Here is a 22,575-nt window from a genome sequence, read left to right as displayed (position 1 = left end):
CGGGTGTGATGGCTGACAGGAGCACAAAGCCGGAATGCTCCAGCACAGGGCCATTCGGCAACCCACATCCATCCTCCAAGCCACGATACTTTCCTCTTTCAGCGTATCAATTACCAAGTAATTAGTATTTATCTAAGAATGAGCTTGATGCATATTCATGATGAATGTTATCAGAGAGGCATTTGAATTTGAAGTCACTGCTAAACACTGAAGAAAAACTATTTGCAAATGTATAATCTACACAAGAAGAGTGCTGTGGTAGTCAAAGGATGCACGGTCCGCAAAGCCATAGGACCTGTAATTTATCATAGGTCTGTCTCCCAGTCAGGATGAAACCCTCAGAGTGGTTCTCTGGCCCAGAGTCAAGCATCTGTCTCAAGGAGACATCGCTCTCTGGCCCTGTTTTAACTGCCTGTGTTGTAGAAGACAGTGAAGCTAGGAGAGGGGAAGAGTGTGGTGTTTGCAGTTCACTTGATGAGCCTCTCTCAGTTCAGCCACTTCCACACTTGGAATCTGGTGATTATAGGTGGCAGCGCCCTGGTTGAATCTGTTCAGTCTGCGACATGTCTAAAAGGCCACCAGAGCACATCAGTATCTCCCATGGGTAAAACGACTTTGGGTAGGGCCATAGCCTTCTAAAATGTTGGGGTCAGACAGTACCTTGAGGTCATCACAGAGCTGCTTGAGCAGAAGTTGTCTTCCCCTCCCTGCCGTCCTTATAGGCAGTCTCTTCGGTTTCCTTCATCCTTTGCTGCCTGGGAATACAGCTGACATGTTGTACCTCGCAACTGGCTTTCAGCTCCTCTTGTTCTCCAAACAGATCCAGTCCTAAACCAGCCTTCAGTTACAGGTTTCTCTGCATGTTCCTCGCTTTCTCTCTTTGTAGCATTTGATCCAAGGGCTTTTTATTAGCATCCAAATCTTTGGGTGTAAACAATGATATAAGATATATATATATAGGTGGATTAATAAATAGGTCTTCTTAACATCTTTCCTGCTTTTAAAATATATCAAGTCTGGCTTACTTGGTTTCTCTGCACAGTGTCCAGCGTGAGGTCAGCTTTTACTTGTGCTGTCAGATTCTATTGCCATCAAACCACAAGGTTTCTGCCTGTCTTTGTAAAACTGCCAGCAGTCCCCGGAATTCCAATGGGTAGTACTGTGACCTCAGCATTTCAGGTGGGAACACATTTTCCTTTGTTCTGGGAGTATCCAAGTTCTCCTGTGTGACTCCTGAGAAGAGCTAAGGATAAAGACAGTTTCTTGCAAACAGGTGTACTCTTGGGGTCCCTTGTTGCACGATTTATGCACTCTCCCCATTTATTCTCTAAGACCAGTCTGGTTCTACTGTTATCACTGGGACCAGGCTTAGATCTCCTTCACAGCGTTCTGATTTGGTCTCAGACCTCAAGACCTCTCCCAGCCTCTCCCTAAACTGGTTCAGAGCTGGTCTAGAAAGGCCCTGCCTTGGCCTTCAAGGTACATGGGCAAAGGTGTTGCTCAGCTGACTCTTAAGCATTTCTAGACTAGATCTCAGTGCATAAATAGTGAACCCCAAGCCCTTCGGACCACTTTCCTGACCCCAGCATGAAGCTTGCGTGGCTGCACTAGCTTCCTGCTTTTAGATGGACAAGAAGTTCAAGTGTGCTAATTGAAGTATAATCAAGCCTTGAACCAAAGCTGGGTTGTAGCTGGCACCCGCATGGCCACGGGCTGGGCCCACGTAGCTCCAGAATTGATCCGGGCACTGTGGCTGACTGGCAGCGGTTAAGTAGGCCAGGTCCCTTCACAGTTTGCCAACTCCTAGCCTGGCTCCTGGGGAAAATGTTGTTCTGCAGCTCAGTATTGCTATTGAAAGACTTCTCTACCTGCTGCCACTTGTTCTGAAACAAGCGATCAGTTAGTTAATGCTTTGCAATTGTGTATGCTGTAGTTAGAGGAACAGCGCTGAAAAACCTTCGCAGTCCTCCCCCCACCCCGCCCCCCGCCAGGCCCTAGATGTAGCCTCTGTCCTTGCGGCTTCTCCAGTTCCCAGCGCCCTGGGTGCACTGCCCAGGCCCCTGCCTCATGCATGCAGAGACAGAGCCGCCTGCCTCCGCTTGTGTGTCCCGTGTGTGTTGGGGGGGCAAACTGCTCTGGTTCTCTCCACTGCCATTTCCATGTGCCTGCTGCTCCCTAACTCCAGCCTGGCCCTGCCCCCACTTCTCACGGAGGAGCTGGAGTCCAGGCAAGTAGGCTGGAGGGCCAATGGGCAGTGGTCTGGTGTTGCTGGGTGGGTTGTGGGCGGCTGTCTGAGTCTGGGGAAGTGGCACAGAGCTGGAGGGCACAGGGGTGTACTCACACTTGTACTGCTACGGCCAAAACGCAGAACTGGATACTGACTCCAGGCGTGGCCTTCCCCCCGATTTAGTCTGTGCCCAGAGTGCATGCATGCTAAGTTGTCTCAGTCTGGTCTGACTCTTTGCAACCCTGTGGACTGTAGCCCACCAGGCTCCTCTGTGCATGGGATTCTCCAGGCAAGAATACTGGAGGGGGTTGCCATGCTCTCCTCCAGGGGACCGATCCCTTGGCAGACGGATTCTTTACCACTAGCGCCACCTGGGAAGCCCAGAATAGTCATTGCCAAAGACCACATGATTCTGGAAAGGCAAAACTATCTGCTACCTTTTCAGAAATTAACATAGCCTGCCTTGGCAAAAGGTGGTTGAGGTTTTAAAAGAAGAGCGTGCTGAATACAAATAAGTCCCATCTGGTAGGGAGGGGGAGGTGGTATCTGCTCCCGTTGTACAGTGGGGGAAGCAAGCACACAGCTGTAGCTGACTGCCCAAGCCAAAGCTGAAAATAATGCTGCTTCATTTCAGTGCTTCGTGGCCAGACCCACATATGCGAAACACAAGGACTGTTAAATTGCCTCAAATTTAGAGGAAGTCCGGGCCGTTTTGTCCCAGCTTGGCCTGGGTTTCGTACTCCTGGGGTACAGACTGCTGCAGCGAGAGGCCTGAGCCTTATGCCTGCTGCCCATTTGGACGGTTGCAGGAACAGAAGGGCTCCTTAGCACTGGGTTTAGGCGGCAGCAGCAGCGTGTGCTTTCGAATTCCCAGGGTTTGAAAACACCTGAAATGTTATAAGTTTGCGTTTGCAAAGCTAAAGTTCTTGTTTAGACTAATTCAAGGAACACTCAAACACAACTTTTTCTCATAGTGCTGAGTGCCTGTGGATTTGTGATGAAAGATTTGATTCAAGGGTCGTCTTTTATGTACTAATGGTAACTCCCCTGCTGGAATGGTTATGTGCAAAAGAAACTTTCAGATTTTGGTGTTTCCCCCGGCCCCCCCGCCCCCGGCTTCTGCAGGAGGGAATTCCTCTTTTGTCGCCTGTCCTAATTCTCTGACTTCCCAGAGGAAATCTAGGAGTGTTCTTCATGGAGCCTTTAACCAATGGCTCCTGGTACTGACTGTTCCATTCACCTGATATGGACTCATACACTGGTCAAGCCTCTGGCCAAGCCTCTCAGTTGAAAAATGGAGAAAGTGAGGTGCAGGTAGAAGCGTCTTACCTACAGTTGAATAGGGAGTAACCGACAGATTCGAGCTTTCAGCTCCTGGTCCAGTGCTTTCAAATGGCCTCTTCTGTGGGCAGGTTCAGACACGGGGTTTGGGTACCTGAGTCTGTAGCCTTTGTGTGCAGGGAGCCCTCTGTAGATGTCAGTTACTGGTAGGTGAGATTCCCCACTGTTTCTGTTTACATGCATTGAAAGTTTTGCTCCACGTTTATGCCTCGTGTTTCTGTTTTGCTCTGAAGAAAATAGAAAATGGATAATTAGCAATTCTGTCTGCCCAGTACATTCCTCTCAGTGATGCTCTTAGCTGGAATAAATTACGTTTACTGGCAGATGGAAGGTTATGGTTTCCTCTGGGGGCACTTGTAGGGGTGAGGTTCCCACAGCAATTATCCTGATTCTCAGAACCAGCAGGATTTTGGGGACTCTTTGGGTGAACTGTCTCCATGCCTCATTTTTGCAAGGAAGACAGAGGCTTAATAGCCATCTACCATCTGATACTGGATTAAAATATTATTGCTGCTGCTTTCCCTGTTCTTGCCCCTCTCTAGATCTCTCCTTAGTTTATTTGAGGCTGATGTCTGGACTGGAAGATCACTCTTGTCCTTAGCAGCGCCTGGTGAAGGACAGATTCACTTTAGATTCCTTAGGCATCCTCCCCCTGGGGGAACAGTAGGCCTAACCTCAGGAGCTGCTAATGGAAGGTGGCAGTTAATCTCATTAGTGGCTCCACTTAGAGGAAGAGCCAACAACGGCAAGGTCAGGTCCTCAAATCTGGGCCGGGGTGAGGAGCTGGGGGAAGGAAGCAGCCACTGCATCCAAAAGTGTGATCTCTGAGGGCTGGCTGCCGGGAGGGCAGACACTGCCCTGGCAGGACTCTGGGCCAACCTCGGCCAGACCGTGGGGTGGACATGCCTGTTACTCCCTGACAGAATGTGAATCTCTTTGGAGCAGATGGCTGTTCAGAAACCCAGAGCATTTGTTGTCTGAGTCAGAGAATCGACTCTTCCAGTTCCTTCCTCCTCTCTCCTCCACTCTTGGCTCTACCTGTCCCAGCCCGGTCCTCCTGACTCTGTGTCTTCATCCACACTGTGTTTTTGGTTCAAGAAAACCCTCTTTCGTACAGGCTGCTTTGGTCTTAACCACCAAATTCATGAGCTCCCCTTATTCAGGGACCTTCAGAAACCTCCCAGAGGCCCTTTTATCCACTTCTCAGCATAAAAGTCACACGTTGCTGTCATTGTTGTCAAGCCAGAGTCCTGAGAGAATCCCATCTCCTCCCCCTGGGTTGTGTCCCCACACCCAGACTGCACACCGGGAGCAGAGAGGCCCCCTGGGCTCCGAGCATCCAGGGTGCCATTGCTGGTGTCTACCGGGGGACAGTGAGAGGGTGAGGGTCCCCCCTCCCCAGAGAGGGTGGCTCTGGAAGCTGTCACCTCAGGCTGACAGCCACCTGCCGGGGCTGCTGGACGAAGCCCTGTGGTTAGTCAGTCAGCAGCTGTCTGACCTCCGCCAGGTACGAGACATGCTCTCAGAGGCCTCGGGAAATAAAAGGGAGCGGAAGGTCGGGGCAGGAAGCTGACACCCACCACGGGCGTGGAAACACAGACTTCATTACCGTCACCCCCACTGACTTAGAAAGGGCATGCGCCTGGCTTCCTGTTTCTCATGCTGTTTGGGTGTGAGGAAGAGGAGAAGGAAGATTGTTACGGGGGTCTGCTGTGACACTGTTCTTCGCTAGTGGGTCAGCATATCAGTTTTTTGGCTTTGTTTTTGAAAAGACAAGGTGAGAAAAAGGTACCTGCCTCAACACAGCAGTAGTATGTTAGCTGTCAGAGCGATTCTGCCGGGGCTGGGGCTGGGACACAACTCTCTCCTCCCTCTTGCTCTTGGTGTGGGGCTCTAAGTGGTACATGAATGGCACATCATGGGCCCTACTCGGGATGCGGATCCGGTAGCCCAGCTTCTTTCAGCTGCTCCTCTGCGTTACAAGCCCTGGTGCCCATTTTTCCTGGGAAAGGGCTTCTCCGTCTTGAATCGAAGCTGGAAGGCATATCTGGCCCTGGCCCTCCACCAGTGACTCACGTTTACATTCACGTCCCTTTCTTCTCTCCGCCCTGTCTCCTCGCTGTCTTCTCTGCCTCCCCGCTCTCCGCAGGTTCACTTGCTGAAGGACCAGCTGGCTGCTGAGGCCGCAGCACGGCTGGAGGCCCAGGCCCGTGTGCACCAGCTCCTGCTGCAGAACAAGGATATGCTCCAGCACATCTCCCTGCTGGTCAAGCAGGTGCAGGAGTTGGAGCTGAAGCTGTCGGGACAGAATGCCAGTAAGCGAGGGCCCTGCCTGGCCTCACCTCCCTGTGGAGGCTCTGGAACCGTGTGTTATCTTCCCCAAAGCTTTTGGTGGTACTGTTGGACCCCTGGCCTGCCCTGGTTATCCTAGCATAAAATATAAGCAGCTTTGTTTGTTCCATCCACACACTTAATGGAATTATAAAATGGCAGGGCCGTAGAGGGTCTTGGCTGCCTTCTAGCCCAGTGCCCAGATTTGACCTTGAAATTCCCCAGAAGTCACCACCACATGTTCACCCAGCCTCTCCCTGATGGGCCCCCAGGCTCTTCACATCCTGAGGCCGCCTGGTTCCTTCTCAGAGGGCTTTTCCAATCGAAATACACTGAGCATCTATTGTGAGTCATGCTCTCTCAGAGCTCTGCAGGAGACGTCAGTCTGTCCAGTAGTTTACTCCCCCTGCATAACTCAGTAGCGCAGAAAAGGCTGGTAGCAGTCTGCCTCTCAGTGGGTAAAGCAGAGGAGCGCCTGTGGCCAGCACTCTACTGGCTAGTGTCAGAGGTTGCTTGGCTCTCAGCCTGAGATGCCTGCCTCTACTCCCAGCCGATCCGGGCTGCGCTGGGAAGTGCTGGGAGACAGTGTGTCTCTGTGACGCACGGAACTTGCCCCTGGGCTGTCTGCTGCTCTAAGTGCGCACTGACTGTGGACCAGTATCGACTGATCATATGCGTGATCGCATTTAATCCCTACAGTGGCAGATGATTTTGTGCCCATTTTACAGATGAAGAAACAGACCCAGAAATTAAATTACTAGCTCGAGGTTTCAGGACTAGCACAGTGTGGAGCCAAGATTCAAACTCGGGTCTGATCATAAAACAAATGCTTTCCACATTACACGAGTAGTTCTCCCAAACTACCCTAGGAGCTTCTTAAAAAATGGATACTCCCAGATCCAACCCACAGAGATTCTGCATTGGTAGGTCTCAGGCAGACCTGAGAACTCTGTTTTTAAAGTGGCCCAAAGGTATGGATAGGGAACCACCGTACTTTACCACTCTGAAAGCCCTTCTGGATTTTCTTTATCAAGGCCCTGTTATATCTATGCCAGTTTACAAGGTTGCACTAAACATTTCTACATACTTCTAACATAGCTCTTCGGTTTGTGCCTTTTTCCTACCACGTTGCCTGGATGCGGGTCTTGCCAGCCCATCGCCGTCATGGCCCCGCCTTTGCCTCGTCCCCCGGCTCCTCCCCCTAGCCTGGCATGTCCATTCTGAGTCAAGTGGAAGGAAGGACTGAAAAGCCCACCCTTAGCCCACTCCCCCCGAGTTGGCCAGGGACCTTGGTGGGCCAAAGATGGCTTTCAAACCAACCACCTTGCTCATACCACCCCTCCTCCTGTTGTCTCCCCCTCCAGTGGGCTCGCAGGACAGCTTGTTGGAGATCACCTTCCGCTCTGGAGCCCTGCCTGTGCTTTGTGACCCCACGACCCCAAAGCCGGAGGACCTACACTCGCCGCCCCTGGGCGCGGGCTTGGCCGACTTCGCCCACCCAGCGGGCAGCCCCTTAGGTAGGCGCGACTGCTTGGTGAAGCTGGAGTGTTTCCGCTTTCTCCCACCCGAGGACACCCCGCCCCCTGCTCAGGGCCAGCCGCTCCTTGGCAGCCTGGAGCTCATCAAGTTCCGAGAGTCAGGCATCGCCTCGGAGTACGAGTCCAACACGGACGAGAGCGAGGAACGGGACTCGTGGTCCCAGGAGGAGCTGCCTCGCCTGCTGAATGTCCTGCAGAGGCAGGAGCTGGGCGACAGCCTGGATGATGAAATCGCCGTATAGGTGCCCTGGGGCGAGGAGGCCGAGGTGTGGAGGGCCGAGTCTGGCTGCTGCCTGGGTAGGGCTGCCCGCTGATGGGCAGATGGGCATTGCTGAGGATATCCAGGGGCCTGGAAATGTTTACAGTTTCAGAAAAGCATTAGGATTTTGCTTCGGAGGGTCAAGTGGGGAAGAAATTGGATTGCCGAAAGTGAATCAACCCCTCCCTCCTACTTGTGACTACTGGGGGTGGAGGGGACTTTCAGAGCCCGTGGCTTTGGGAGAGGGTCCCTCTTGAGGACCACCAGGCTGCTGAAGGACCTGCTCCCACCTAGCTCATCATCAGGCTGCTCTGCCCTGTCGTGTAAGGCCCTCATAGTCCCCTTGCTCTCCCTACTTCTGTGGTCCTGGCTATGAAGGGAAGCCGTCGGTACCTTCTCAGGTACTTTGTGTTTAGATGCCAGGATGCTACCAGTTGCCTCACTCTTCCCTGACCTTCCTGGGAAGAATAACTTCTCTAAGCCTTTGCAGAGACTGTAGAGGTTAAATGCTCCAGGCTAAAGGACAGGATCGTCCTTTAGTGTGTGTGTGGATTGGAGTGTGTCGCATTGAGGGGATATGCTTTCAGATGAATTGGATCCAAGCGCTTTCTCTGGGTGGCATCAAGTGTTGCTCCAGAAGGAGATGGGACTTCGCTACCGTTCAGGCCCTGCCATGGAAGCCAGTGGGGAGGACAGCCTCTCTACTGCCCCAGATCACTGAGGTCGGATTCCTCAGTGTGATGCCCCGGCCACCTCCTGCCTACAAGTCCAGCTCATCCCCAAGGAAGCTGGAAAGCTGCCCTCTCTCTCCTGTGTCCTGCCTCAAGGGCTGTGCCTACTGAAGCTGTTGTAGCACTCTGCCTCTATAAAAGCCTCAGAGCCCCCAGCCTTACCTCAACCTGTCCTCTCCACTGGCTGGAAGTGTGCAGTTTTTACTGCAAAAAGAAAAGAAAAAGAACACAGGCTGGTAGCTGAGACTGCTCAAGTCCACTCTTCAGAATCACTGCCACTTAAGTCAGGGACCAGAGCTACTTTGCCCTTGACCGGCCCCCCTGTGGATGCACGCCTTGAGCGCACCCGTAACAGTGCTGCATGGCAGCTCTCCGTTACCATCTGGGCCCGGAGGTTACCGCCTGATACTCTGGGCTCATTGGGGCTCTGAGGGCACGCTTGCGTGTCCTTGCCTCCAGTAAGACCCTCAGTGGCTGGTAACAGGTTTAAAGGTGCCTGAAGAGAGAGCTGAGACATGCTAGTGCTGTGAAAGTTTGGGGAAATGTCTTTATGTTGAACAGCAAATTCCAGACCCAGACTGCGTTACTATGGGGTTGGCTAAAATGTTCCTTCAGGTTTTTCCATAGCGGCTTATGGGGAAACCCGAACGAACTTTCTGGCCAACCCAGTATTTGAGGATCAATTGGTAACGACGTGGTGGCTTCAAAATCAAGTTCTTTAAGCCTCACTTGGCTTTATAAAATACAGAAATGAAAGTACAGATCTTCTGTTATAGCTACAGTTGGGTTTCCGCTAGACCCGGAAGTCCAAAGTAAAGGAAATAAATGCAGCTTTATGTTAGCCTTCCTTGGTGCATGAAGGTATCAGTGAAATGAGATGGGTGCGTGTGTGTGTGCGTGTGTGTACATGTGTGCTTGCTTTGACACGTACGTGTGAGGGAAGGTGTATATGCGTGTGTAGGCTTGTCAGAAGTGACCAGAGAAAAGAGAATGGGAATCTCCAGAGTGTTTGAATCAACAGTAAACTTGTGTTCTTTTCCTAATGTGCATTTAGTTGGAGAGGGGGTGGCTCTGTTTTGTTACACTTTCTAGTTGATCATTGGAAGTAGGTCCAGAGACAGAAGGGAAGGAAGAACCATGAAATCAAAGGAGAGAGGCCAGGAGTCCAGTTTGGCTGAGCCTCTCTAGCTTACAAAATCCTAACCTCGGCTTCCTTGAGTGTGGGACCTCTTTGCTCATTAGAAGTTGGGGTGTTCAGGGAAGGGGAAGGTCTGGCTTCTCCAGGCCCACTGCCTGAAAGCAGGGGCTGAGGACAAAGCCAGAAGCCAGTGGACTGGGTGTGTGGAATGTGCTAGGAGAGGGCTTGTTTCGGGTGGGGAGAAGAGTGGGTGGGGAAGATAGTTTCTAAAAGGGTCTTGAAAAGATTGCAAAGAGACAGAAGAAAGGAAATGGTAGAGAGACTGAAGAATTGGAGAGACAAGTTCTCTGTACCACTGACTTGGACCCATTCAAGACCCTTCCCTTCAGGAGGCTCCACAGTGGTTTCTACCCACGTTGGCCCCATCCTTTCCCCAGTTCAAGCCCTCCCTGGAGCACTGGTGTGTGTGTTGGCATCATCCTTAGTGTGACCCAGCCAGCGTGCACTGGGTGTATGGAGATGGAGGAGACAGAGGACAGATCTAGGGGCCTTCAAAGGTCACCAGCCACGGGGCAGGAAAGGGAGCGTTGTGGACCCCAACCTCCAAGCGATGTCACCCTGTCCTCTCCCCCTTGCTTCTTGCTCTGCTAACTCAGCTCCTGCCCTCCTCTCTTTCATCCTTCTACTCTGCCCTGTGTGGAGGACAAGTGGACACCAGGGGCGCCTCCCTTGCAGTGCCTGCCCCAGCCTCTCCCGGGTGCCAGCAGACTCTTGGGCACCCTAGGCTCTCACGGGTGTGGAGCCAGGGAAGAATTGCTCTGCACAGGATGGACTCTATATTGGAACTGAAAATTATATTGCTTATATTCCTGCTGATACCAATGCTGTCTATAAAGCCTCTTCATAGCCTCACTTCTCTCAACTGCTCTCATTTAGGGGTTGTATTCCTTTTTATTTTCTCTTTGCCTGACTACTTTCTCCTGCCCCTCACCCCTCACCCAATTCCTCGCCCTCTCCCTGAGCCTTCTACTTCCTAAAACTGTGTGGCATTGACTCTGTTGGATCAACTCTCTGGGAAAAGATTCTGTTCATGTAAGTGCACTTACTGCCTGGATGTTGTCACTAGTCTAGTGGCTTTTGCTAAATAAACCTTTCTTATTTCTAAAAGCTTTTCCATTGTCTTTTCTTGCTTCTATTCTACCTGCTCCTTCTCCCCACCCCACCCCACCCTCCAAGCCTGGTGGCATCAGCTCCATGACACACAGTTCCCAAGGGGGTGGTGTTGAGAAAAAGAACTCATGCTTCCAACAAGGAGGGAAGGAAGGTGGTATCTTCAGAGGCAGTTTGTCCAGACCAGCCTTGCAGGATCAGGCTATACCAACAGTTCTTACCCAGGGGCGATGGTGCTCCCCCAGGGGATGTTTGACAATGTCTTTTTGGTTGTCACAACTCGGAAGGAGCCTGTTGACACATAGTGATTGGAAGCCAGGGAAGTTGCTAAATTCTCTACCGTGTGCAGCAGCCCCCACGACAAAGAATTATCCAGCCCAAAATGTCAGTAATGCCTCATCTATACCTGTGTCTTTTGTTCAGACTCTCCCATACCCCAGGCCTTTTCAAGCTCCAAACATCATTGAAATATTTTGGCAGCAGCAGCAGGTTTTGAGTGCTTGAAAAAGTACATCATAGATCTTTTCAGATAGAGTTAAGATCATCAAGATTATAAAATTTCACTGATTCCCTGACTATAAATGTCTAAAATATGTAGTTGGTAGTATGCTGGATGGGAGCAATCCAGAAATGTCCATACTAGAGACAAAGCAGGCACCTTCCCACACCTGCCTAGAAGGATTACGGTGTCACTGAGACACAGCTCAGCGGAGGGGTCCTGTCTCACTGAGATGTGGGCTTTCCTGCAGGGAGCAGGAATGAAAGGGGTGGCAGAAAGCTGGCAAAGGTGGATGTTGGAGAAACGTGGAGCTGCAGTCTCTCAAAACCAGCATCGTGACAATCAGGCTACAGTTACCGGAACATATAGCTCTTTGGAAGGCAGAGGTTTTGACTTTGACTTTGACTTTGGTGAGCCAGGCCTTGAAGGAGAGTTGGAGGGTCAGTCAACCAGGTTTACGTACCCTCTGCCCTTCTCTGGCTGAGTGAACGGAACTGAACCTTTATTTTCTCACCTGTGAAATGGGAATACAGTACCCCACTAAAGCCTCAGAGAAGAGTGAATGAGACTGCATTTGAGAAGCAGCATTGCTGCTCAGGGGTGCCTGGTCAGCGTGGGTGTGTGCTGCGTGCATTTCCGCTGCGCTGAACCTGCTCAGAACTCTGCATATTGAGAGTGCTACTGGGGTCAGGACACTCCGTTAAATGTGAAAGGGGGAAAGTACCTTGTCCTGAGGGAGAAAATGCTAAATTTGCACCCCCGCCAGGGCATGCTTAGCATGTGCTGTGGCCCTCAGGCTCAGTCCCCAGCCTTTGGATGGCTTTCTGTCTCTCTCTTTTTTAAAACTGTGCTCTGTGCCCGGGTGGCTCAGCGGTAAAGCATCGCCTGCCAATGACTGCCAGGGGCAGGAGGCGCAGGTTCATCCCGAGGTCGAGAAGGTCCTCTGGAGAAGGAAGTGGCCAGCCGCTCCAATATTCTTGCCTGGGAAATCCCACGGGCAGAAGAGTTTGGTGGGCTACAGTCCGTGGAGTTGCAGAGATGGGCACAACTGAACGCGTCTGCACACACGTTCCTGGCTGTGCCCATGGCATGGGTGTCCTGGAGGAGTGAGCGGGGCCTGGGCTCAGGGAGAATGAGTCCTCTCCTGGCCCTCCCCACACACTATGCCGAGACCGTGGGCAGCCTCCCCAGGTCCACTCGCTCTCCCCATCTCCCTGGACTCCTTCAGGAGCCCCCGTCATGGGGCCACAGGTGCACAGTGACGTCTGTAAGGGGAAGCTCCCGAGGGCTTAGGTGACTTTTCCATTTAGGGAAGTGGGACATCAGAGTGAGGACTAAAAAGTGTTTAGAGTCTTTCCTCTGCTCCCTCAGAGAACCAGGCCCTGGAAGAAGTGGAGTCATGTCAGGGTTGCCTGCAGACCACCGTGCCCCGTGGGGGGAGAGTGGGACCTGCATGTCCTGGCTCCTGGGCCAGCTGGAGGCGGTGGGGGTGGAGGGAGGCGAGAAGAGGGGTGAGGAGCAGGGCACTGGGGTGGGGCTGGGAGTGGCCTCACAGCAAAGGACTGGGATGCGACGAGGCCTTGGGTCCAGCCTCTCTCTCCCTCACAAAGGAACCACACATGGTATTTGAACAGGACAGTGCTATGCAGAAGCAGCTTTGCTAAACCATAACGTGGGGCTTCAGGAAGACTTACCATATGACCACGGGAAGGGTCAGAGGAGATCCTCCCCACATTGGCCAACCAGTGGGCAGGCAGAGACAAGGGGAGGGCTGGTGCCAGGGTCCCTGAAAGGAAATGCGCCCCCACACCCCTGCAGTGAAGGTGCCCACTGAGTCACCAGGGAGTTAAAGTGAGAGGTAAATAAAGCCTCAAAATAAGACTGTCAAGCATTAAGCTCTGTTTTTCTTTCACCACATAATGGGCAAAACAGGTGTCCTTGCTGCCCACTCAATGCTCATCCATTTTTCTCTGTCAGAGCAGGCTGTGAGGTTTGCTTGAAAATGGAATAAGGGTCAGGGCTATCTGCTGAGACATTCCTTGCTATTAGAAGCAGTGTTTTCACATGTTTAACCTGGCCTTTCTGCCATGACTCAGCAGAGCTATGTCAAGATGTCCCATGGGTCAAAAATGATCTACTTCAGCGAGAGATGTCCCTTCCAAGAGAAGCATCATGTGGTAGGAACAGACCCCAACCTTATTTGCCTCTTTTCTGGCTTATGCATGAGGCATGGCCTTCCCATTCCATCCCTCAGAAGATCTAACATCTAAGAAGCTTTCAAACTACACGCACATTCTGCCAACGCAGCCTTCCCCAGGCTGACAGGAGAGGGCCTTCAACCCTTCTCCCTCCGTGCGAGCTTCCCCATGGCGCAGGGCCAGGACCAATCACAGCGGGAGCAGCAGGAAGGTCAGGGTCCTAAAGCGGTGGCTCTCATACTTGAGCTGCATCAGAATCACCTAGAGGGCAATTACAGCACAGACCGAGGGGCCCACCCATAGTGTTCTGATTCAGTAGGTCTGAGAATTTAACTTCTAACAAATTCCCAGGGGATACTGACACTTCTGGTCTGCGCACATCACTTTGAAAAACCACCATCTCAGAAGATATTCCCATACTTTGGGTATTCTTTCAAAACAGAGAGGCAAGGAGATGGGCCTGGTGTTGCTAGGCAACCAGCAGCAGAAGGGAAATGGGATGGGGGCCAGAGGCTGGGAAGGATGGGGTACAGGGTGACCTCACACTTAACAAAAGACTGTCTCTGATGTTGGTTTATTGACATCTCCACAGAGACATAAATAGGTATCGTCCCCTATTTACCTGGCGTCATCTACTAACTTGGCAGCCGCTGCTGTCCAGCAGGCCTACCTGAAGGCCTGGCCGCTGCCCAAGGAGAGCCTGTCTCCCGGCCGGGCCTTCTGCTCCCTGCACCAGAGGATTTTGAGCTTGTGGTAGTACACCTTGCAGCTGAAGCCCTCCTTGAAGCCCCTCTTGATATGGCTTTTGAGGGAGTGCAGCGTCGGGTACAGGCGGCAGCAGGAGGCACATTTGTAGCCATTCTGCTGGGCCGGGTGCCACTTGGAGGCCATCAGGATGTCCTGGAATGTGATGGAGTCTGTGGGGTCTGGGCCGGGCCTGGATTTCTTGGTGGCCTCTCGGGGGCAGGTGTTCTCTGGGGAGGGAGAGGACGAGCAGACGCTGTCGGCTGTGTCCTCTGGGAGGCAGCTGTCCCCCTGACCCTCATCCCGCTGCACCTCTGGGAAGCTGTAGGTCTCAAGGTGGCTCTCTCTGTCCTTGCATAGAAAGTAGCTGTAAGGGGAGAACCAGGGCCGGTAGATGGTGCAGTTCCACCTCAGCTGCTCTCCATCTGGGGAGTCCCTCAAGATGCAATCTGCAAATGAAAGAGCTGCGTCTGAGCCTCAGGCCAGGCAGGGAGCAGTAAGGCTTGGGGTGGCCAGAGACTGTGCAGAGAGGCAGAAGGACACGCAGACAGGGTCAGGCATGCCCTCAGGTTACCTCTGCACCACCTTGAGTGCCTTCTGAGAGCAGGCAGAGGATGGGGTGGGGAGAGCAGTCTGAGGCATTCCTTCCTGCTGTTTGCTTTTCTGCTGGTACAAATGGCAGTTTGACCTCTGGGTAGTGACTCCCGGTGGAATCACTAACTAAGCCCTGGTGTTTGTCAGCTGTGTCCCTCCCTGAGGACACCTCTCTTCTGCCTCCTCTAAGGAGCAGCCTGCCAGACCTCTGCACTCCCTCTTCCTTCCACCAAAGGTTGTGGCCATTTTTCCAGCCTCACTGTCTGTCTGCCTTCAACAGCCTGGTCAGGCAGAAACTGCTGTTGTGCATCAGCGTGAGAGACAGGAGAGGAGAAGCAAGAGGCCCCCACAGGCCTGCAGGTCTCTGCTAAAGGAAGTACCAGACAGAAGGCTGCAGGGGGCAAGGCAGCGGGTGGCGATCCCACGCACACCTCCCCCATGCCCTTCGGGGAGCAGCCCCATGCCCCAACTTCACCCCCCGTGCCCGCCCCAGCCAGAGCAGGCCTCACCTGGCGAGATCACGATGTTGTGCACCCCATGCCGGAGAACGCCACCTGGGCACTGGGGTGGCAGGGCCTGGACTGGGCTGGACACCTCAGTCGGTAACACAGGCTTTGCGATGTCTGGGTTACAGGAGAAACATTCTGGTGAGCTGAGCAGTGTTGGGAGCCCTCCCCCTAAGACGTACCTAGAGGTTTAACCTTGGTTCTTTTAAGGGACTACAAAGCTGAAGCGAAACAGTGAACTTTCTTGCACCTAGATAGGCAGAGCTATTCTGGATGACCTCCTGGAGAATTCCAAGTAGGGTGTGGTTTCATTGAGACCCGGGAAAGAGCCTCTCCAAAGGAGAATGTTATAGCAGCTTTCTGCCCGGCCCAGCCCTCTCTTGACCCTCCTGCAGCTCACCGTGTGTGTGTGTGTGTGTGTGTGTGTGTGTGTGTGCGCGTGTGCGTGTGTGCGTGCGCGTGTGCGCGTGCGTGCGCATGTGCGCACATGTGCGTGTGTGCGCGTGTGCACGTGTGCGTTTGTGCACGCCTCTGTCTCTTCACGTTGCACCTTTTGGGTCCCTCTAGGGCCCAAAGGAGGGAGTCATGGGCCCTGTTGCTTTGTTACAAGATCCCTTTGAGGATGAAAAGCTGGTTTCTCCAATAAAAGTGCCTCCCACCCATAGCCAGAGAGTGTTCAGATGAACCGTAGCTGTCTGATGGCTGCTAATACTTGGCTTAAAAAGCTGACTTGCCTCAGATCTCAGAGTAGTAGCTGTGCTCAGTTTGGGAAATGGATACAAATGCCCTGTGTATAGACAGTGAGTGTTTAGGAGAACTACTCCTCCACAGAGCAGCACTTAAACTTCAGTGTGCGTAGGAACCACCTGAGATATTGTTAAAAGTGCAGATTCTGACTCAGCGGGTCTCAGGTAGGGCCTGCGGTTTTTCATTTCTGACAAGCTCCCAGGAGATGCTGACGTTACCGGTCCATAGACCATGCTTTGAACAGCAAGTCAGAACATTCAGCTTTCTTCCATGATGAACTCATCAGCCTCTTCTTCTCCAACTTACATAGATAGGCTGTCCCCTCGAGTGTCCGTGCAGATGCAGAGGGTGAAAAGTGTGACAAGTGTTTCCCACATTCTTCACTTGCAAAAAATGAATAAACAGCAGGAACTACTTACCTGGTTTCTCCAATTAAAATGCCTCCCACCCACAGCATTTTGAAAAATTATTTTCTCCCCGTGTGTAATTTTAACTTTCTCACTAAATCGAGGTCCTGTAACATGATCTGGTACTCAATTACAAGCTTCAAAGAGCCACATTTTGGGGGGCCCAGTGGCACCAGAGTTTACCTGGCAAGCTGGTGGCACGTGAGGACATAATATCAGGAAGAGTGCTCAGGGCAGAGGAAGAGATTCGAGTTCCAGAAATGCTGAGGAGTGAGAAGTTCTCCATGTTCTGACTACCGAAGGGTATGGAGGTCACGCACAGCTGCTCCCAGGAGGCTGGTTGGGTTGTCCAGACGATAAACATTCCGAGCGCAAGTGACATCACAAGAAGACCACCCGATTCCACTCACCAGGAAGGTGCCCCTCAAAGACGGAAGGGGTCTGGTGCAAGCAAGATAAACATTTTTAAAGAGTTTTTCACTTGGCATTCCGCAGTGGCCTGTCTTACTTGGGAATATCCAGAGGCATGGAGGTGTGTGGGCGAGACCTGGAGCGATGCTGTCTGTCCCCCTGTCTGTTCTTCAGTGTTCCTTTTCCAAGTTGTTGCTGTCACTACCCCCAGCTCTGGGGTTCTTTGTCCTCTCTGAATGACCTCCTTGGTTTCTTTTTCATCTGCCTAATGTCTGCCACCAGATACTTTTGTTGTTTTAGTTTAGCTTCTGGTTTGGGATATGGCGTATACTTTTATATTTTTCTTTGGACATAATTTAAAATTTAGAAAAAGCTACAGAAATAAAATTAGTGCAGAGAACGTCCATGTACTCTGTATCTAGATTTTCCTGTTGTTAACATTTTATTCCATTTGCTTTATCACTTCCCTCCCTCCCTGTCTATGCATGTGTGCGTTTGTTTTTTTCTGAGGTATTTAAAGGTAAGTTACAAACATAGTGTCCCTTTGTGCCTAAATACTCAATATGTTCTCCCCAAGAATAGGGACCAGATACTGTTTTAAATGGTTGGTGCTGTCTTTTTTAGCAAATGACTAAAACATAAATGGGTGGCTTATTCAACCTACTCAACACCATTTGCTCATTATAAGCCATTTCCCATGAGGCTCTGAACTCAGAGTGGCAAGGTTGCCTCTCTTCTTTGCTTCACTTCTGTCATATAACAGCTGGGTAGCCTGCTAGAGGGCTGATGTGAGTTGAAGGTGCCCCCTTCTAGATGCATACGGGGCTTTGTATGTAAAGGTGGAGATGTTTGTGCAGTGTGGGAAAGATCTGGTCCTCTCTGTACGCAGCAGTGCACTACCCCCACTGTGTGTGGACCAAGTGTGCGTGAGCATCTGCGTGTGAGAGCCCGGAGTTGTCGTCCTGTCCATGGGTGTTCACAACACTCAAACGTTTGCCGGGGGCAGTGTGGGGAGCGTGCTCTCCTCACGCACTGCCTCCACAGCCTGGTCTGGAATGGTAGAACGTGTTGGGATGCAAATTGATACTATGTACCTTGGCAGCTTTAAGGTATTGGCAATCTCAGTTGGCTGCTGTGGCTGCAGAAAGATCAGGGCTCAGGGAGTCAGCCTGTGTGAGTTCTAAATTTGGCTCCACTGTTTAGCTCCCTGTGGGTATGAGGCATTCCTCTCTGCCACCTGCTTTTCCCATTCTGTTAATTGACGTGGTTGGAGTGGATGACCATCTTCCTAGTCTTAAATCTAGTGACTTACATGTGAAGGAGTGATGCAGAATCCAGGAGACTTAGAGCTTCATCCTGCCCTGGCCCATTCCATTCCTCCTGCTGCCAGCTAGGAACTCCAGATATACTTGATGCAAAGGGGGCTCAGAATACTGGGGGAAATACAGGAGGCTACATCAGTGCCTGTTGGGAGAGTTCTAAAAATCGGACTCTGTTTTGATCTGGTTATTAAAAAGCACCTGGTCATCCTGGGTGCCTCCTAGCAGGGCCCCCATCTTGCATGCTGTGTCCTCTCGGTGTGTTGTTGCTGGTGGCCCAGACAGGAGATGACACTCCCCATGTGGTTGGTCACTACATAAAACGTGTCTCTCTCTCGTTTGTTTCCCACCTGCTTTCCGAGCCCCTTTCTCGGACAGGTAAGATACCATCTTTCTTACGGATGACTTTGGCCCCAGATGTTCCTCTCTGCTTGGCTGTGTGCATGCTGGGGGTGCTATGGGGAGGGTCACCTGGTTGGGGTCCAATTACCTTCCTTTCCACCATCACTGTTACTTTCTGAACCACCACACTTCTAGTCCTGACAGTGTGTGCAGTCTTAATGCTTTCAGCAGGAAAGGGGCTTGCTGCACACCCCTCAGATGGGGAGATGAAGGAAGCCCCAGGGAGAGTCCTGCATTGGAGGCTGGCAGTTCCTCCCAGTCTGACCTCAAGAGCCCCTGTGGACCACTCCCGCAGGAGGGGGTTTTGAGTGACTTTTCTAAATGGAAAGGGCTTGGAGAACAGTTTCTCTAAGATGTTAGCTCCTAATGCAGTCAGTTTTAAGTATTCATGTCAAAAGTCAATTCAATTAAACTATTTGCTAAATGCCTGCTATTGTGCAAGGCCCTATGCTGAGCACTGTAGACCAGAAATATCACTCAAGATGCTACAGCCCATCAAGGAGCTTATTTTATTATAAAGATAAGATGTATTTACCAGAAGACTTCAGAGAATTGTGAAGAGAGTATATGACGGGTTATCTTTAAATTACTTAAGAATTCAGCATATACATTCTGACGGGTAGAGAAGCAATAGTACAGGAAATCTAAAATGGTGCTTAGTCAAAAAGTTATGTTTATTAGACTGTTTCCTCAATAATTATAATAAAAGGGCTTACAATTTACAACTTGCTTTGCCAGGTGTTTTTGGTATGACACTTTTAGAAATGATTGTGTCTGCTCTGAAAATTCACATTAAACCAATGAGGAAACAGCCACAGAACTATGTGAGCCCAGAAGTGGTAGGGATTGGCCTTCTTCCCCAGCCTATCTCTCTTAACACTCGCTTTAGTTTCATGGTGGCTCAAATTCTTTCTCGTTTGGGGGGAAATCATTAAATGCATTAGTTTCCAGGAGTTCATGGTCAAAGAAAACTTTGAAGAATGTGGGACATGATAGGTAAATTACGTGAAAGTGGATAACATGGCAAGATTTACACCCTCTGGAGAAGGCTCGAGTTGATACCCCTGTTGTAGGATGGGCCAGGACCTCCTGCTGGTGTGGTGGGTCCACACCCGGAAGTCAGCCAGCCTGAACCAGCTGGCTCTGTGCCCGGTGTCCCAGCGATGCCCTACTCAAGTTCCTGGTGTGTCTCCTGCAGAGGTGTTTTCCTGCCCGTGGGTTAGGGTCAGTTACAGAAGTGAAGCCTGGGGCTCACCAAAGGGGGAGATTCCACTCTTCCCATAGCTGCCTCCTACCTCCAAAGACCCTCAACATCTGGCTTTTTGAGGTAATTGGCTCAGAAGACTTAATAATAATAGTTACTAATATAATAATAATAAAAGTCTCTGCTTGAAACCACAATAGAGAGGAATGCTCCCTGTGACCCAGGACTCAGCAGGCAGGGCAGAGAAGTGCTTTATGTCCAAGTTCAACAGAGGGGCTTGCCTGGTGGCTCAGATTATAAAGAATCCACCTGCAATGCAGGAGACCTGGGTTCAATCCCTGAGTTGGGAAGATCCCCTGGAGAAGGAATACTCCTGTATTCCAACCTGGAGAATTCCTTGGACAGAGGAGCCTGGCAAGCTACAGTCCATGGGGTCACAAAGAGTTGGACACAACTGAGCGGCTAACACTTTCACTTTTTTCAACAGAAGAAAATGTACACCCGAATCTCAGTTCCTCTTAGGAAGGCTCAGCAAGAATAGACACTTAGGAGAGGAGCCTGTGACCAAAAGCAACCTCTCCTCCCCACAGACTGACAAAAGTATCTGGAGCAGTTGGGAAGGACAGGAACCTCCAGCCTGCTTGCAAGGTGCTAGCATGGGTCTGGCTGCACTGAGGCCTGAGCTGAATTTCCATGTCTGGAGACGCTGCCCCATGCCAGAGTGTAGGGAGCATGGCTTAGAACCCTGAGCTCCAGCCATTCCAGTTACACATCTCAGAGCTGCTGCAGTCTTGGTCTCCACAGTTCTCTATCTGCAAATGGGTTTGGCAGTTCAGGGTATTTATTTTGAGCACCTACTGTGTGCTAGCTGTCAAAGACACAAAGATGAATGAGACACGGCCACTGCCTTGCAGGTACCAACAACTCAGCAGGTCTCCTCTCAGTCCTTTGAGTTAGTTAATCCTTCCAGCTGAAGAGAGATCCCTAAGAGAAGGGTCCACAAGGCATATTTAGACAGCACGCAAGGCAGGGAAGGGAGTGAGACAAGCTCTGAGCTTCGGGTGAAAAACCCTGGTCTGTAGTTCCCACCGCACCAGTAATTGGCCTGTGACCTGAGGCCCAGCAGTTCACTGCTCTGAGCCCCGTTTTCCTCCTCCATAATAAAAGTCAACCACACCCCACCTCACTAGGTTGTCCTGAGGATTAAGTGAGCTGGTGTTTGTCAGCTTCCTCCTGCTTCCTTGGCACCAAGCGCTTGTCCGTTTGGTTCACACCATCCCTCCTCAAACAGCTGGTCCATTCTCCCAGATTTCACACCAGGAAAAGTGAGCATTTTCCGTGGAGAAAGCATGCTACGCGTGTGGCTCTTTAGCAGAGAGCCTCCAACCGCAGGCCTCACACTCGCCCCTCCTCCACCGGCTTCTACCCCAGGACCCGAGTCAGTGACATAAAACTGTACTCTCATCACTTCATCCTTGCTTTCCTTCACTTTAAAAGGCCTGCTGACCCCAAGGTAAGGAGTTAGGCTGGGAGTCAAGGAGGCAGGCCTAAAGGGATAAGTTGGCTTTTTTGTGGCTAGAGTTCATCACTGATTAACCTGGGTGGGGCAGAACTAGAATTTCTGGTTCCACAGCCCATCAAGACAACGGGATTGGAAGGTTCAAGAGTGTCTTTGCTGGAGCTCTCTCAACTCATGAGGTTACAAAGCCTTGTGAGGTTACAAAGTTGTGGGTGTGGTCTAAGGAGAAGACCAGCAGTGATGGGGAAGGAAGTGGCCACTCCCCTCCCCTCACCAGCTCGCTCTCTTTCCCTCTTTGTAGTTGACCACAGCATGTTTGAGAACCTGAACACAGCCCTCACTCCCAAGCTCCAGTCAAGCCGCTCCTCCCCCCACTTGTCCAGGCCAACAGCCCCCAGCTCTGCTGCTCAGGGCTCTGCGGAGCCCGGGGGGGCCGGACTCTGGGTGGGCAGCAGTCAGCACCTCAAGAGCCTGGGCAAAGTGGTGGGGGCCAAAGTGAATGACTTCCTGCGGAGGAAGGAACCCTCGAGCCTGGGCAGCGTGGGGACAACAGAGGTCAACAAGACCGCAGGGGCCCAACTGGCCGGCGGGGCTGACGGGGATGACGGAAGGTGAGTGCACCACCTATCACCTCCCTGCGGGTCTGTGGACCAGGAAGAGGTTTGCAGATAAACTGTAGTGTCTCGGCAGGAGAATGGCCCTGGGGAAGGGATGTGAGACTGTCACACGAGGAATAGCTGAAGGGTGACGTTTAGGGAAGCTGGCTTCACCGTCCGTCACAGCTGAAGTTCACGGCATGCCCATCGTGTCCTATCGCTGTGCTGTGCTTCAGCTGCGCTATTTTACCTGACCTTGCCACAGTCCTCTGAGGTAGACAGTATCATTTCCATTTTGCAGACAGTGCAGGTTCAGAGTGGTAACGTGAGGAGCTTAAGGGTTCAAAGTTAGTGATTGGCAGAGCTGGATTCAAACCCAGGTATTGTGGAAAGCATGCTTCCCAGGGGGATTCCGACACCCAGCCCCGGGGGAGAAGCCCTGCCCTGACAGTCAGTAGTGGAGAAGCCCATGTTTGGGCAGGTGCGGGGGAAGCCTCCCATTTGGGGCCTTGTTTTAGACACGTACACTTGGAGGGTGGTGATGCAACTTTTGAGAGCTACTGTGTAGGTTCTGATGGGATGCAGTTCACCAGTGGGCCCAGTGTTAACTCTGTGCTGCTCTGAAGACCAAGTGAGCATGTGACAGCCCCAAAGCCATTTGCGCTCACACTGCTGAGATTCACGCTAAACCAAG

The 22,575-nt window shown here is 51.7% G+C and overlaps 2 protein-coding genes across 3 annotated transcripts in view; one reads left to right on the top strand and one right to left on the bottom strand.

Annotated features, from left to right (window-relative positions):
- LOC120855527 (carboxyl-terminal PDZ ligand of neuronal nitric oxide synthase protein-like) overlaps positions 1-22,575 on the top strand; it is a 360,532-nt gene that overhangs the window by 334,397 nt on the left and 3,560 nt on the right. For both annotated transcript variants that reach the window (XM_040230013.1, XM_040230012.1), the window contains exons 9-11: positions 5,718-5,883; positions 7,264-7,416; positions 21,587-21,896. In XM_040230013.1, the coding sequence (XP_040085947.1) occupies positions 5,718-5,883; positions 7,264-7,416; positions 21,587-21,896 (629 nt within the window). The remainder of the gene's footprint in view (positions 1-5,717; positions 5,884-7,263; positions 7,417-21,586; positions 21,897-22,575) is intronic.
- SPATA46 (spermatogenesis associated 46) lies at positions 14,060-16,890 on the bottom strand. Its single transcript, XM_040230014.1, has 3 exons — positions 16,614-16,890; positions 15,280-15,393; positions 14,060-14,625 (listed from the first exon to the last, which is right to left on the bottom strand). The coding sequence occupies exons 1-3, from the start codon at positions 16,810-16,812 to the stop codon at positions 14,099-14,101; spliced, it is 840 nt and encodes a 279-aa protein (XP_040085948.1). The 5' UTR covers positions 16,813-16,890; the 3' UTR covers positions 14,060-14,098.

The sequence above is a fragment of the Oryx dammah genome, unplaced genomic scaffold, assembly GCF_014754425.2.
Source record: "Oryx dammah isolate SB20612 unplaced genomic scaffold, SCBI_Odam_1.1 HiC_scaffold_28, whole genome shotgun sequence".
Lineage (NCBI taxonomy): Eukaryota > Metazoa > Chordata > Mammalia > Artiodactyla > Bovidae > Oryx > Oryx dammah.
Note: the sequence above shows the minus strand (reverse complement) of the source record. Positions and strands in the feature narration are given on the sequence as shown.

Bases quoted from the DNA above. Each gene is read 5' to 3' on its own strand.
- SPATA46 (XM_040230014.1), bottom strand. From the start codon at position 16,812: ATGTCACTTGCGCTCGGAATGTTTATCGTCTGGACAACCCAACCAGCC. The intron at 15,394-16,613 runs GTAAACTCTGGT...CCTGTAACCCAG, and splicing joins ACGTGCCACCAGCTTGCCAG to ACATCGCAAAGCCTGTGTTA. The intron at 14,626-15,279 runs GTGAGGCCTGCT...TTTCATTTGCAG, and splicing joins CAACATCGTGATCTCGCCAG to ATTGCATCTTGAGGGACTCC.